The sequence below is a fragment of the Apteryx mantelli genome, chromosome 6 (genome assembly GCF_036417845.1).
Source record: "Apteryx mantelli isolate bAptMan1 chromosome 6, bAptMan1.hap1, whole genome shotgun sequence".
NCBI classification, from domain to species: domain Eukaryota; kingdom Metazoa; phylum Chordata; class Aves; order Apterygiformes; family Apterygidae; genus Apteryx; species Apteryx mantelli.
Window position 1 is genome coordinate 26,282,917 of NC_089983.1, and position 17,294 is coordinate 26,300,210.

The window sequence follows — 17,294 nt, forward strand, 5'->3', positions numbered from 1 at the left end:
TTCTTTTTGAAGAAAAACAAGGGAAAATCCTGTCCATAGTTAGCAGTTTCAGAGTTCAGCCTGCAACCTCTCAGCCTAAGGCTAAATTTTACTTTTGGTGCAAGATCACAAAAATGAGGAGTGTTGCGATGCTGTTCTGGTCCAGCCTGGAGCTGCTGCTGTTTACTTTCTTATGTGACCATCTTTAGAAACAGCCTTGTGGCTCTTGGTGGAAATGCTCTTACCCAGGTTTTGAGGGCACTTGTCTGAACGCTGCGAGGGTTCTGTATTGTGATCTGCGTTCTTCCTCTGCTAAGGAGAAGTCAACCCTTTTTTGTGGTTGCAAGGAGGTATAGCCAAAGTGTGTTTTTTAAATAGAATTCTTATTGGCCATCAAGTAACTTTAATGGGCCTCTACTGTTACTGTTGTATAACAGAGCTACTTGTACTCGTTTTATAACTATAGGAGTTGGTATGTGTTTGAATGACAAAACGTGACAGATTATTCTAGAATAAAGGGAGACAGTAAATTAAAATCTCAAATCTAAAAATTCAATTTAAATGAATTAAATAAAACTTTGAAATCTCCATTATTACTCTTTCTTCAGCTTAGTTTCTCATCCTCTTCTTTGCCACTTCTTTCAATCTCCTATTAGTTACACTGTAGTTAAGCTGTAAAAGTAAGTTTGTCATCTTGTGTTTGTAATTCATATTTCCAGTCATTCCTTGGGGTTTTTTTAGCCCGTCTTTGCACAGAAAACAAGGTTTTTGAAGTCTTGTTGCTCTGCCAGTTCTATTACCAGTAACATCTGTTACTCTTGACCAGTTTCAGCTAAGTTTGTCAAAGACCGCAGAGGTTTTGAAAGTATTAACTTCCTTTGTTGCATGACTTTGGGTGCCTGAGCAGAAGAGGGACACATGTTATTGCCCCCATTGAGGCAGAGGCTGCAAGTAGGAACTCGACTCTCTACAGGCACGAGAGAATCTGCGCAGGGAAGGGCTGCAGGGAATCAGGTCTTTGAGTCCTGCTGATCCCAGACCTGCTTGCTTGTCTTCCTTTGACTTGTATGCTTGAGTTGTAGGGTAGACAGTAAGATGGACCTTTGTTTTGATGGTAAAGGTCTGTGGAAGCTCTGGATACTTTTCTTTTCCTAATGAATCAATCCTCAGGCCTGCACAGGTTCTACAAATAGACTTGTGCAGTCCTAAGCTCAGAGCAGCAATTCTCTGGCTTTTCCAGCCACTGGTTGGGTTTATTTAGATGTTCAGTCATTAGGATATAAGGAACTCCTACACTTTTTTGTGGGTGGGGGGCTTTTTTTCCTTTGATGTTTTGTTTATCTTCCAGAGAAGAAGGCCTGTGGTTGCATTTATCTAGTATATAAAGATTTGTGCAGTTAACATCTTACAGATCAAGGGGAGAAACCATAAAAGATGTGTGAGAAAAATAGTTAGGTTGACCTCCCTGACCTTGGTAGCCAAAGGTTAAGAGTGTTTTGGTGGTTTATTTGATTTTTTTTTTTTTGTACTTTCCTAATTTGTTTCATCTTGGAGTTAGCTGTTCCTTCCAAAAATTATTCTTGTGATGAACTTTAGGCATGAAGAGTTCCCTCTCTATCACTATTTGTAATGTTGCTTCCATGTGGTTTTTATCCTCTCCCAGAGGCCTCCATTCAAAAGCTTCCTCCTTCCAGTGCAGAAAAGGCATAAAAGATGGTAGTATAGACTTAAATATTGTTAAGGATTGTTTTTCAAACAGGTTTTCTTGATAAGTTAAGGCAAGGAAGGTAAATCTTCTCTGGATTTGCCTTTGTTAGATTATTTGTTGTTACTACTGATATGTTCTGCCTGTCTGTTTTCTGAGTGCTCACAGCTATTTTCTCTTTCAGGAAAACTGAGCATTTATGAGGAAACAATTTGGTATTTGTAGCTGTTTCTTTAAAACCAAACTAAACAAAAATGTCATGGTGTTAAAATTCTAGTCTGTCCCTTTCTTTTTCATTGTTTTCTTTTTTTATCCTTTTTTTTGGGGGGGGGGGAGAATTTAAGGTAAATACAATTTCCCAGGGATTTTAATAAGTTGAGAGTTTTATAAGTTCTATGGTTCATTCAAATCAAAATATTGAAAGCTTTTTTACCCATGTTGCTTTCTAACCTTTTACTTTCTTTCTTTACCCTGTTGAACAAAACATCTAGCACTTGAATTGCATTTTTAATTTTTTCCATTTTTTTTAAAAGCACTTTGAGATCTATTGAGGAAGAACACTATGTAAGGTTAGGGAAAGAAGGAGGAGGTAAAGAAAGAAAAGAAATAGTATTGATCTTAGTCAAGCATGTTTTTTCATTGGCTGATTGCTGAATATAATGATAAGCTTAATATGAAAGCTAAGGAAAAGTTACTGATTTCAAAGAGACTGTAATCTGAGTGACCTGTGTAAACTTCTTGTTGGCATCAAAGGGGATTTCACTGTGTGGCTCATGGACCCTAATTGAAAGTTGAAGTCCTTCTTCTTATTTCATAAATATGAATTGTCTGCTTTAGAAGATCCTGTTTATCAGTAAGCCTCCACAACTGTAACTTGATAGTCTGAAATCTCCAAGAGGTTAAAAAAAAAAAAAAAAGAATTATCAGTATCAGTCAGCATTTTTAAATCTGAGATCTAGAGGCATATTTGATTGCCTGCCTTCTTGCAGCTATAGTCTAGCTTCTTAATTATCATTTTTCTTCTTTTAAGACCAGATTGCATACAGTTAGTAAGTTCACCTTTGTGCAGTGACCTGGCTTTGCAGTTGAATACCATGTTAACTGTTTGTGCTGTCTCTCAGAATTGATTTTTCAGTCCCCTGTCAGCAGAAATAAAATGGCCAACTGCTGTTAAGGAGCCATCAATGAACTCATTTTTAAGTTCTACTTAAAAATCAATGGCACAATGTGGTCCAAGATCAGCAACACGTAGTGTTGACAGGCTTGGAATAGCTTCCTTTACATATATAATTTTATATGTTCTTCAGGTGTTCTCACTAGCTTCTTAGAAATGACTCTGCTTTTACAAAGGGTGCTGTTCTTTCAGATTCAGTATACCTTTAAATATTGTTTTGGCTCTAACCTTCTAAAGAGATATTACAGAACAAAAATTCCCCTGTTATTTGCATGTATTAAAGTAGGGCAAGTATCATTCCAGAAAGCAATCAGAGCAATTCTGATCTGATATTTTAAGTCTGTCTGTGTTGGTTTCTAGAGACATGTGAGAAAGAAGTTGAGTTAAACTTTATTATTAGCTTATTATTCATCTGTCATCTTCGTGTAGCAGGAGACTTCAAATTAAAATTAAAGTATCATGTATAAATTTATGGATCTTCAATTTCAAAACTTTATTTTTAAGATGTATTTTTTTTGATTTATGGGACTTTCAGGAAGTCTTCAGGTTGATACAATGCAATACAGTTAAGTGAACATTGTTACTGGATTCTCTTTCATTACCTTTCCCGTGTGACTCTAGTCTTTAAGGACTGACCCTCTCTGATAATAGTTATTCATGCCATTGTTATGGCACCAGATCTTAAATTCCAACACAGACTAATTCTTAGTGGTAGTAGTATCGTGTTTTATATAGCTGACCACAAGAATATTATTTATAGTTGAGTTCACACAGATTAGTGACTTCAGTGATAGGAATACAAGATCTTTAGGTCAGTATCAATGTCTGCTGTGTTTGAGCTTCCAATTTTCTGTTGAAAGGATGCTTTTACAATAGGTCGTTATCAATGTCCACAGTATTTGAACTTCCAGCTTTCAGTTGAAAGGATGTTTTTACAAGTCCTGTGAGATATCTAAATTCCATTGTTAAAGTCTGCCAACTTTAAAATAAGATTAGTTTTTGAAATTAAACACAGTTTTTAGAGCAAAAATAATTGGAATTATGAAGAAAACAGTTGAAGACCCTGTTTTAAATTAATGGCAGCAGAACTATCTAATGTGCATTTTAATTAGAAAACATGCACCAAGCTTTGTTTTGTTACTGCCATGGGTGGTGAACGAATAATTGATATGATGACCATAGCCACAGAGTATGAATATCTGTCAGCAGATATGTGTATGTCATCAGAACCTTCCTAATGATGTTTTAAGTAGCTCTTCTCCCTTCTTCCTCCCTTCCATTTAATGTCTTAGTCCATCCCGATTTATTTATTTGTAATACAGTAACTGAAAGATGCTTTTGTTCAATTAAAATTGTCAATACTATGTGGGAGATACTAGCTCTGTGCTGTTTATGAAGTAAATTCTCTTCTTCTCATTATGAATATACTACATGAAAACAGGATGAAAATCTTCCTTTCCCACAATATTCTGATGAAATGGAATTGCACTGAACAGGATTCTGCTGACCTTGTACTGCGAGTGTTCACCAGACTTCGTGCAGATGGATGAGCTCTTATTTTGTCTAACTGATGATGTCAGTTGGGAATTTTCACCTTTCTTTCATTCCAAGCTGAAGAAAAAAAAAAACAGTTTTTTATTTTTTTATTTTATTTTTTTAATCAGATGCTTTGGTCCCCTTTTGAGGAGGGTTAGTGAGGTCAGTTTGTTCCACTTGAGGTGGAACAGTGTATATGTATATTATGGACATTCTTTTTGCCAGTGGCTTTTCTGTTATAATTAGAAACTTAAATCATGGGGAATCAAGAAAATATTTGTATTCTTAATGCATGTAATTATGCCTAAAATCTTTAGTGGACCATTTACTGTGCTTAATGTGGTATTTAGAGGAAATTAAAGTTCATTCTGAAGAACATTTTGAACATAACAGGAAAATATCCATGGCAGATGTTTGTGCATTATTTGGTAGGAAAGCCTGAGGTGCAAGTGCATAATGCGTAAATACACATTTTGATTTCTTTTGATGTTATCAGTAGATAAAGAGAAGTCAGTGCTTAAATAGTTTCTGTCAAGGCTGATCTTTCCTGTGTAGATTTCAACAGTGGATTAAAATTACTGCTCTTGCAAAGAACATCTCTCTGGGTATGTCTAGATCAAGCCATGGTGTCATCTTTAAGTAGGATTTACATTCTCCAAAATAACTTCTTGTATGAACAGAGTGAACGTTTTCTGGAAAAAAAGACACCTTTTACTAAGCGTAATTCACTTCTAGAATGAAAACATTCACACATCGATTTATTTGTAAATAAGTGTGTGCAGACTAACTTGGTCTGAAAAGATTAGTGGATCTCTACAGAAGATGTGTAGTTTTTCTTTTCAGTGCAATTTCCCTATCCTGAATTCCAGGAAATGTGAAATGCTAGAAATAATCGCTTGTAGATACACTGCTTTCTGTATTCATGTTTACTTTTTTCTTTGAGAAGGTGCAGGTGAATATATCCTTTAAAGTATAATGCCTTAGAACCCATAAGGCTAGCCTGCAGTGGAGAATTTTTGGATTGTTAACGTTAGTTACATTGCCTGGGATGCTTGTGGAATGTTTTGGGTGAAAGTATTTGCAGTGGTGCATAAACATTATTGACATCTCATTCAGAGTAAATCTTTTATCATGTACAGCTTGTTAGGGCTCTGTTAGAAGGGGCTGAATAGAAGAAAGGATAATACACTTGTCCTATATCCATTACTTCTCCCATTGTATTTTTATTAAAGTCAGTGAGCAAGGGAACTGTAAGAGATTAGACATTGTTTTGTACCCCAGAAGAGCTCATTGTCACTCCAGTTGATGCAGTACCTGACTTCTTCTTCTTCTTCTTTCTTGCACCCAACAACAGCCCAACGCTTGGCAAATGTGGCCTAGCCTTTTTCTCAAACTCTAGAATTTTAATCGTCCTTTCAACAAAACATTGTTTCTAAACATTGTTTTACAATAAACTTTTACTTTATCACTTCAGTTTCACTCTTTTAAATCATCAGAACCACCCCCCCAAATACAGAGATGGTGGCTATATTAAATAGAACTGATTTTCCAATAGAAAGATTTTCAAGGAAAACCATGAATGGAAGTGCTGTGGTCACCCTCCAGTTCTGTTGTATTAACCCAGAAATTGATTTGGGCACAATAAAAAATTTTTTTTTTTTTGGAGAAGCAAAGTTTAGCTAGTTAGGAGTACTCTGTCTCAAATAGGATAGGTCTCTATCTGTACCTGAAAAAACTTTGTAGTTATTTGGAAGGTCAGATGGAATAATAATGATTACCTAGTTTGATCTTTTGCATATCCCACTTACATTGTAGTTTCAGTGCAACTGTAAGAAATAATCTTGGGGGATAATAAGTTATTTTATTTAAATATTTATAGGTAGAGATAAATTACTGTAACTTGAATAAGCTGTGCTAGTGGTTACTTATCCTTACTGTTGAGAAATAAGAACACATTTTTAGTCTGTATTTGTCAAGCTTCAGCTCTTTGATTTCTATATGCTAGTTTGAAAAGGCCTGTATTATGCAAGTCCTTTGTTAATTATGTATATATTGAAGAAATAAGAATAAAAGAATAAGATATAATAAGAATAAAAGAAAAAGATTTCAGCACACTGAGTCTTTGTGTATAAGCACATTTTCAAAACATTTTATCATTTTTCTCCAATTCTTCATTATGCTACTTGAAATATGGCTACTACAACTAGACACAGTATTTCAGCAGAGATAAGTGTAGAAGTAGTCCCATTTGATATTACCCTATTTATAAAATCAAAGATTGTATCAGTCTTTTAGTTATAGTACAGTTTATTTGCTTGTGACCCTCAAGTCTTTCAAGACTTTCACTTTTGCCTGGAGGAAATCCTCTACCTGGTAAACACTGTATCCATCCCCCCTCCTCCCCACCCGATATCTGTATGAACTTGTATATATTGTATTTAAACACACAGGTTGCTTTCAGTGAATATGTCTAGCAGTTCTGGTCACTGTACATGCGATCCATGTTGTTACTCATTTATTGTTCTAATAATCTGTGTCATTAATATGGTCTTTTTGAGGCTGTTTTTAAAAGATGATAACAAGCAAAATGCAAATCATTTATTTGGAGCTCCACCAGAAACACACTCATTGGAGTTTATTTACAGTTGCGTTCTGAGACCTACTGGTTAGGTAATGTTGAATCCATTTAATATATGCAGTGTTTTCTGATGTAAAATACCTTACATTGCCTAGCCAGATTCCTTAGGGGAATGTGAACATATTAATTATACGCTACAGCTTTTACTGTTGATGCGCTATGCTGTCAAACTCCTGTATGAACTGAGGAGAGCGAACTAAGAGCTACAGTAAGGCTTTAGCTACTCCTTGCCCCAAAGTTGGTAGAATTTTGGTCAATTTTGCCTCCTTTGCCATGTGGTTACTTTGGTATTGTGCTGTCTACATTAAAACATTTTAATAAAACATAGTTACTGCTTTTGAAAGGTTTGCAGGGGACTGGTCAGTTATTAGATCTTGACCTTTTGAAGGGAAAGAAGAGTAAAGTGCTAAGAAACAGTCCACATGGTTCCCAGAAATATCTCCCTTGAAGGAGAGAGGAGGATGGAAAAAAAAAGGTGGGGGGAGAATACGGTACCCCCAGCACACGCTCTCCAGAGTAGCTGGGACTTCAGCACTGCCTGCAGAATCAGGAAGAATTCACTTGCACTTTGAAGTGTGAAGTGATAATCCTCACAACTACTTACTTCTTTATTAAATTTGCGGAAGTTAATTACATGCCCTTTTAATTTATAACAACAAACTCACAATTCTCTGGTGCCAAGTGGGCAAGAGAGTTTTCCAAGCTTTAGTTTAGTCCCTCATGCTCTACGAAGTATTTGGCATTGGCACACATCATTACTATCATCCATCCAAAGAGTGTATTAATGTATGCACATGCATACACATTTTTCTACACAGTAGTGTCTCATGAGCCTGTCTTGATAAATCTCCTAAACGCAATTTAAATCCATTTGTTCATAGTACTTTATACTGTTGGGACTTGCTGTTAAGGTCCTGTTTAACATCTGTGGGTTGACTACTTCTTTTCGAAGTGAGAGCAGGACTTAAATTAAAATCGGTATATCAAATACAGCTAAATAGACTAAACATTCACATATGCTAAATATATTGCCAAGGATATAGTCAGAAATCAATTGATGTTTAAAACAAAGTGGTATTTGATATTTATGGTATTTGTGTTTCATATGCCTTGATAATTGTAAATAAATTGAATTTTGGATTTTTTTTGGTGGCATTTTAAATGGTGCTTGCTCTAATACTGCTAGCTGAAAAACCAAACAAGACTACCCCAATCATCAAACAAGAAGTGGATCATTCTGCCAGAGACAGACTGACCTCAGAGTGTGGGGTTGGACTAGATGATCTCCAGAGGTCCCTTCCAACCTCAACCATTCTGTGAACCTGGGACACCAGAACTAATTAAACAAAGTGGATCATTGCTCTGTATTCTGTTATTAAGCATCTTGGAGTTAACTAGAGTAATGATTAAATATGTTTAAATGACTATTGCAATGATAGTGAAAATAAAAAGGTCAGTTCATATTCTTTTATCAGGCCTAAACAGAAGCAATGAATAAAACTAAAAATGATACCAAATTAAATGGAACTGGAAATACGCCTTTTGCTCTTTATTTGTTTGGCTTTAGAGTATTGGCGCAGCTGAATGAAAAAGCAATATGGGGAGGAAGTTGCCTTTCTTCATATTATTATTAGTCTTTGACAGATTTATTGTTAAGGAATCGTATTGAGTCTCATTTAAATGGGACACCACCATGATGAAGGGCAATCTGTGCTCATGTCTCTTTCCTTAATTTGCAGACTGTCTGCCTCACATTCTGCTAACTGTGCCTGCCTGAATATTTCAAAGAAAATTTTACTTTGTCTGAATAATTATTTCCAAATTTTTTCTTTGTCTATTTCTGCCGCACCAGCTTCAGAGATGGATGTTGTGTTTACTTAAGTTTCTGTCTTTTTTGTACGGAAAGTTCTCAAATGCTGTGTTACCTTCTCTGTGAAGCTGAAGGAGACTGACAAGTATACAGCTGTCAGCTCTCCCCAGCGCGTTTGGTTAGCTGGTGGTCAGGCTTCCCGGTGGAAGTTAGCCATTCACCTGTTCCTCTAGGACAGCAGCCGCACACTGCATGGTTACGTACCTGAATCTGAACGGTGAAAAATTAGGTCTGTCAAAATTGGTTAGGAATGTATAACTGTAGGTAGCCATGTGGGAGAGAAGTTTTGACAGGAAATTATGTGCTTATATATGTTTCAGAAAGAGCAAGCATTATTTACTGTGCTGATGCCAGAAATTTTCTGGAAGTTCTGTTACACAGTTACCCTTGCAGTGTGATTAAAAAACATTTTATTGCTGCATAGGCCCCCCAAATTGGCTTTTTCAACTTGTAATTTCTGTTATTCTTTTTTTTCCCTACTCTCTAATTAATATGCAGTAATGCATTGCTGTTGGGGAAATTGTTATGCCAGAAGCCACATGATGGGTACCTACAGAATTATCTTAAAATCAGAAATATTATCTAGTCAGAATTCCTTCACTGCTTGACAGGAATCTTTGAGATTGTGTTGATTTTTTATATATATGTATTTAAATAAAAGCTGAGGATAATGATCCTAGTTGAAAAGTACTTCCTGGTAGAATCACTTCCCTTATTTTGTTTATATTGTTTAATTAAAAAATTAAAAACACATAGGGTTAAGGATAAGATGGTACCGCTGTTTTCTTCCTTATGTGTAATCTTGTTGCATGTCTCTACATAAGCTGTTCTGGCCACTCATCATAGTAACCAGCTGGGCCATTTCACCTGCTGGAGCCATTAAAGAGGACTCTCTCCCCCTAGATTAATCCCCTCCGACATTAGTTTTTTGCTCTGACAACTGGAGCAGGCATTCAGAATTTGCAGGTGGCCAGTGTGACGCACATAATTGCCTACAATTTTAGGCAATGAATAAAAATGGTCTACATTACTTGTCAAAGGTTGTATATGCAGTGCCAAGTGAGATCTATGGGAAGCCTTTTAGGGTTTAAAGAACAGTTAATAGCAAAGCTGCGCAGTGCTTTTTTAATCATAATGCATTTGTAATATAGCACTTTGATCTTCTCCTTGTAGGAAATGGTGTTATATTAGCCACTTTTAAACATTTATGAGTGAAATTCAGTTATCGGAGAGTAAAAGTGATTATTCTTAGTCAGAACATGTTAGATTTCATTAAAAGTTTTAGCTTGCCCCTTCCTTGTTAAAATCTGTGGGGAGTCCTGTTCCTGGAGGGTTTCAAATCAGGATCTGAAGATTTAGAAGAGCTTTTTCCTTGTTTTTCCTTAAAGCAACTGCAAGACTGAGAAAGACTGAAGTAAATACTGATGTTATTTGTGGTTGTTTATAAATATGCTTCAGCCACATAGCATTAAGTGTAAAAATTTTGTGCACCCAACAGTTTAGGGAATATTTCTTTGCGTTTTAAAGATCTTAATTCTCTGTTGTGTCAATTATAACCTTAAAAATGCATTATTTAAAGTATGATCATAAATTATCTACAACAAAAAACAGACGACTCTAAAATGTACTACTTCTAGAAGAGCCAAGTTTGACCTTTCAGACCCGAGAGCCTTTTATTAACACCTGCCTGTAAGGAGAACCTTGCCACACGCAGCTTTCAGCTTCAGCCCCACAAAACTGATGAGGAAAGGCTTGAAGGGTTCAGTTTGTGTCACTTGCTGTTTGCCGTTTCCATTTCACAGATGATTAATCTTTCTGTGAAGAAAGGCCAGAGAAACAAAGCACATTGGGCTCTTCCTGCAGTTACTCCTTCTGAATGCACACTAGCTTGCTAACTAAAAGGCCTTTAGATTTCCTGCCGAGAGAGATGTTCTGAAAGTGAATGCAGCTGGTTGGAGGTCACCAGTGCAAGGCTCTTGCCATTGTGTAATGGAGGCTTTGGCAGGTTTCATTTGGGGGGGGAGGGAGAAGGTGTTGGCAAAAAATTAATGCAGAATAAAAAGGGCTTTGGCCATTTGAATTAATTTCTTGAAGGGTGGATCATCAATAATAGGCTCAATTTCTTTTGCTAACAGTTTAAAAAAATATATATTCACTGTGTCTTTTCCCACCCAGTCCCTTTTCTTAATGGCATGTTTATATTGTATGTGGTCTCTCCCGCTGGATGCTCAAATGTCGCGTCTTATTGAGTTTGAAAAGCAATCTAAAATGTCCCGATTTTCACATATATTTCATGAACGCCGCTAATTTTTTTGATGAAGAGAGGTGATACTGAATCTTGTGTATTTAACTTTCTAATTATGGGATTTGTATTGCTTTAATACTCAGCATTTCTCTTGAGTGACTTTTAAAGTAGTGATTTTTTTATTTCTCTGAGATAATAAAATTAGTTTTTTAATGATACTATCTAATTTTTAATTTGCATGTACATTTTGTATCTTGATGGCTAGATGCCTTGGTTATAGAAAAGAATTCTCTGATATCCAGCTGAGTTTTTGACTTTGTTTTTTCTTGATCTTGCATAGGACATAATGTGCAAAATCAAAACCTGGGTAATTGATGAAAAGAAAGCTGTCCGCTTCTATCATGATTGGAATGACAAAGAGGTAGGCTATAAATTTTATCCCATGCACTGACTTCTAATTTTGCTACCTGTTATTGTCTGTTTTTAAAGGTTTTTCTTTTTTTTGGATTTCAGATTCAGAGTGTATCGAATGTTAAATTTGTCAGCAGGTGTGGTGTTTACCAGAGTGCAGTCTATGTATTTAGCTCCAATTCTGTTGCCTTCTCAGAAATGTCATGAAGAAAAGAGAGTCCTAAAATTAACTCAAGTTGCTGTAACTTTTTTAAAATTTTATTCTTATATTTTCACTTCTAGATTGATGTTTTGAACAAACACTTATTTTTTACATCAAAACCAATGATCTACTTGGTTAACCTCTCTGAAAAAGACTACATTAGAAAGAAAAACAAATGGTGAGTGTGCTCAGGTTAAATATCTAACTTTGTTTCTATTTCACATTTTTCAGTGGTGAATAATTCCTTGCTCATTAAGATCACAGCAAATGTTAATTAAAATAGGAGTAAAAGCTAATGTTAAACTTTTCTTATTTACGCTCCCATCAATATGCTGCTTGAGTACAATGCATATGGTGAAGCCCTGGATGAAGTGCAGAACAGAAAAAAATACTTCCCCTCCTTATGTTTTTATATGAATTCAGTAGATATGAAGAACATAGATTTGATTTAGAAAGACTGATTTGAATAAACATACAGTTTTATCATGTTATGTAATACTGATTATCTGAATGACATCTTTTTCATTCCAAAGGACTAAAGCCTTCATGCCGGAGAACTAAAGCTATGTGAGCTGCACAGAAATCTTTTGAACTGTGGCAAAATTGCACTTTTTAACACTACACTTCTGTTTGCAGTTGGGTGCCTGGTTTCCTTGCCACTGTTCACACTTTGCTTGCAGTTTATCAGCCTATTTCGATAATCCTTAATGTCACGAGCAGTGCAGGTTTTAGTCAAGTATTCCTGACATCAATATTATGACTTAAGTATGTGATGGTTACAGAATCAGTCTAACAGACATTCAGTGAACTGGACGAAGATCCAGTCCTAGCATGGTAGACACATGGTGGGTATCTGCTGTTGAGAAACACAGTGTAACAGCATGTCATAGGAATCTGTAGAAGGAATAAACATTTGGTTTGTGGAGGAGGGAACAAATTAAATAATATTCTATGAAGAAAAATTAATAGCAATATATTTTGTGTTAGAAACCCCTTTTTTTAGTATTCAGATCTTTAAACACTTGTGAGATACTTTAAAGATGTATAAATGTGTGTTTGTGAACAGATATATGCATGTAACTCATCCAAATAAATCAAAAGTATCCAAAGCGGAATATCTGAATTCTCCTAAAGTGCACCCTCTGTTTCTCCCTGTACTTCATTAAGTACTTAGATGCACATGGTTTCAATTTTCCATTAAAAATTCTCATTTCCATATGATATCAAAGAGTGAGAAGGCTTTAAACTGAAAAATAAACATTCATAGACTGGAAGCCAAAACAATAATTAATGTCAGATGGTTAACTCCAATAAATCATTAGAATAAATTCTATGAAATTACTGCAACTGAAACTGTCCTTTTGATACTCCAAGACATTTTGTGTTTGTATTAAAGAATAAAATTTAACCTATTTAATGGCAACCACTCTCAGCCCCAAAACGCAGACTTTAGATAAAACTTGGTAGCAAATGTAATAAGTTTTTCATATTTGGCCAAACTTTATAATTTTGTGCAAATTTGTTTACCCTTTAGAATATTTTGTGAATATGATTTAAACATTAAAAGTGGTTATAACCAAGAAAGTCTTCTAAATCAGGATAGTAGTATTTACTCTGTTATTGTCAGGTGATTTTTTTTTTTTTTAAGTACAAATATTGAGGTTTCCTAAGGTTTGCTATAACAGTACAGACATGAAAGTTTATGTGAAAATGGATGAGTCAGTTTCCTTGTCCGAAAAAGGATCCTCACACCTGTATTTGGATGATTACAGGTAGAGCTCACTGGCTCTAATTGTACAGTAAATACCATTTCCCAGACCCTAATGGTAGACAGACTACTTAGGAGACGCCAGTCTGTGATTTAGCTGTCGCCAGTCACCCCATGTTTTTTGTGAGGCTAGTTGTGATGATGACATAGTTAAACCCAATTGAAAGCAAATCTTTGTATAAATTACAATTTTTAATTTGTAAAAAATCAGATGTTTGTATCAGAGAATCGTATAATGAAATGATTTAACTATTTCTATTACAATTAATGATTTAGTTAAAAAATAAAAAAATAAAAAAATCCAGATCTCATAGATGTTAGTGTAATTGTAGCTGAAAGATCAAAGCCTGGGTAGCTGAGTGATGTTCCAGAAGAGAATTTACCACATAGCCATTTTCAGTACAGTTTCTGCCTCCTGCTGTTCCTATTTTCCCTCAAGCTAGCCATTGACTACCCCCTGTGCATCCCTGCTCGTAAAAAATGATTGAGGAAGTATTTGTCATGTATTTATGAGTGGGAAACATTGTGTGATAGGGAAAGGCATCTACTAGAACCAGAAAGATTGCCATTTTCCTTCATTCAGCCACTCTGCTACAGCTTTAAATCCTCTGTTTATGCAACATAGCTTTTGTATTTAAGTGCAGAATAAATTTTTTCTGTGAAGGATGCTAACGGTAGGCTTTTGTCATTTGTGTGGCACAAACAGATGTAAATGATTAGAATATATTTTATGTTGGATGCCACTTAATTTGTGACTTTATTATTATTTCGAAGAGTAGAGGTTCATGTTTGAAAACTAAGCCACATTTAGATTAGTCGTTCAACTTAAAAAAGTTTATTTCTGAGCTTAATTCATAATATTACTGTAACAAAAGTAAGGTTAATGCAGGAAATACTTAGCAATAAAATGTTTTCATAAGTCTTTTACAACTAGAAAAGTATTTAAAACACAGCAAACAGGAGGAAAGGTTTTTGATTGTGGGTATGAGAGAGAAAACTGAAATTTTCTTTGTTTTACTGGGTCACCCTTTCAGAATTAATGAACATTTTAATTGTTAGTTAAAACACACTTACATTTAAGTGGTAACACGTTATTTTTCAGTCCTAGAAAAGAAGAAAACACTGTGAAGGATAGGACTATTGTGTGTTTGAGTAGGTGTATTGACCTTTTGAAAGATGTAAAAACTGGAATGGCTCCAAGCAGCTACTTGCTGGTTTTAACAATGTTGAATTAGTCATTCAGTTGATTTATGATTAAGACCTAGCCCCTGAAGAGAAGCTGACATGGCAGCTGTGTTAGTCGCACTTGTGTTATGATCAGATGACAGTAATCATGATGTCGTAGAGGGGGAATCCACTGAAACCATTCTTACTACATATTGCTATGCTCTAACTGAATACTCAAGCCCTTTTTAAATAATTCCTAATAATTTTTGTATGGATCTACTACCTTAACATGGTCTACGCATTTGAGTTTTATCATTATAAAAGTATTCTAAATAAGCATAATAACTTTCAGTTAAAGCTGCTTTCTGAGTCACAAGATGTCACACAAATTCAGGACATGAGATTTATCAGCCCTTCACCTAATTAAAGGTTTGCTTTTTAGTCTTGCTAAAGAGGGTGCTTTTAGCAGGTCATAACATGGAATCCAATTATGAAATGTATTGAGCTAATTAGAGAGAGACTGTCCTGGACCATGCTGGCGTACTGTTGGTTTCAGCATGTTGGGAGGTTTCTTTGCAGTGAGCACCAAGCATGCTGTGCATGTCAGAGCTGCATAGGCTGAGCTTTTGTCTCAACTGCTTGTGTCTAAACAAATGGATTTCTTCATACTATGCTTAAGTTGCAATTTACAGAGCTGATTATGCTGCTGAAGATTTTCTAATATGAAGTATGAAATTAGGAGCATCTATAACATCTTAGTTAAGTCATTTGGGTCTTAATATGGATCTAAGAACATTTCTTTTCTGATATAACTCAGACTTCTTGAGTGTCCAAATGTGTGTTGTTTTCAAGACTGTATCTCAGAATTTTAGGACATTTTGCTAACAAAAAGAAGTTGGGTGCTGATGGGATAGGGTATCTCCCTTTAAGTATCTTACATCCTATATAATTAAAAAATAGGTGTATTTGTCATAATAAATAAACCTTTCCAATTAATTTGTGTATTTTTTTCCTCTATGCTGTTAAACTAGATGAGCCATATTAGGTCAGATGATCCGTCTTTTGTAGTAGCCTGCTTCTGACAGGCCACTAGCAGCTGTCTGGGGAAGAGAGTAGGAAAAGATTAAGCAAACACAGTCTATGTGCCCAGCTTCTAGCAATCTGTTACTCTAGGACTGGTGGAGCCAGACATAATATACTTCTGGTTAATAACTTTTGACTGATTTTTATTCTATGGATTTATCCGTTGACCTTTTGAACCCAAGTATACTTTCGGCATCCCAATATCCTGGAGCAGGGACTTCCACAGTTTAACTATGTGCTATATGGAGAAGTACTTCCTTATGTTTGTTTTGGATCTGCCACATCATAATTTCATTTGATGCTCCTTAGATCTTGTAGTATGAAAGTGAATAATCCTTTTCTATTCATCTTTTCCATATTGCTTCAGATGTTCCAAATAAAGAAGGGTGGGGGGGGGGTGGGAGTGGGAAGCAAAGTCCGAAACGAAGAAAGAAATGTCAGGGTAAAGTATAAAGAAGACTGAATAGGTTTGGGTATGAATTAATTTCTTATCTGCTTCAGTCAGTGTTTCACTTTTAGACTAGTTAGCAAGGAACATTGTTATCTGGTGGCAGCTTGAGATTTGGTATTAGTCTGTTTCTTTCTGTGGGTACATGTTCACTGGTGGAACAGATAAATAGTTGTTTGTTTGCCATCTTAGCAAAACAGCAAGGCAACATCTTGTGCTCATAGAATGCAATCCGAGCAAGAGGTTTGTGAGAGGAGAAGAAATGCTATCCAGAAGGATCTCATGTCTTCAGCAGGCCTGTTTAAAACAAACAAAAATCCTTAGCACCCCCCTCCCTCCTAACAAGAAAATAACTCTAAGCTCCCATATCTCCCCTTCTGCTTACGCAATGTGTGGTTTTAGAGAAGTTCTGGAGACACTTATTTGTATATACTCTTCTTAGATTCGTTAGCGATAAATATTTGATCTTGATGTAGAAATATTTAGAGTGGAAGTTCCCTAGATTTTTACTTGCATTTTGGTTTGAGACTTTTCAAAAGACATTTGTTTAAAAAAAAAAAAAAAAACTTGCATAGATCTGTTTCTGACAGGTCCAAAGGATAAGCCTACAGAAGTGTGTGACAAAGGAGGGCATGTTCTTCTTCATCAAGGGTAATTTTTTGTAATATTAGTGTGACATACCATGAAGCAAAACATGATTTAACAAGCAGTATAAGGAAATGTATATTTAAGAGTTCTCATAAATAAATTCTTAGGAAATAAAATTAAGAGAAAGAACAGCTGCAGACCAGTTCCATCTCTTTTATAATTGAATATATGTTGACCAAATATAGGCATGAAACATCTTCATCTTAGTCCCATAAAAACACAACCTCCTTCCACTGTTCACATTTCAGCCCTTTTCAATGCTGTCTGAAATGGGTGAACTCAGCAAATTTTGCTTAAAACAAAGAATTTTAGTTTGTTTAGACCAAAAAGTATTTCCCCTTCTAAAAAAAGGGATATTTCTGTTAATGAACCTTTGCCGTGCAGACAGAAACAGAAGGACATCATTTTCAATGTGGAAAA

General features: G+C 35.5%; 1 protein-coding gene across 2 annotated transcripts in view; it reads left to right on the forward strand.

Moving 5' to 3' along the window:
- The window catches only part of OLA1 (Obg like ATPase 1), a 111,698-nt gene that overhangs the window by 58,612 nt on the left and 35,792 nt on the right, over window positions 1-17,294 (forward strand). For both annotated transcript variants that reach the window (XM_067299042.1, XM_067299043.1), the window contains 2 exons: window positions 11,488-11,568; window positions 11,841-11,938. In XM_067299042.1, coding sequence (XP_067155143.1) covers window positions 11,488-11,568; window positions 11,841-11,938 — 179 coding nt within the window. The remainder of the gene's footprint in view (window positions 1-11,487; window positions 11,569-11,840; window positions 11,939-17,294) is intronic.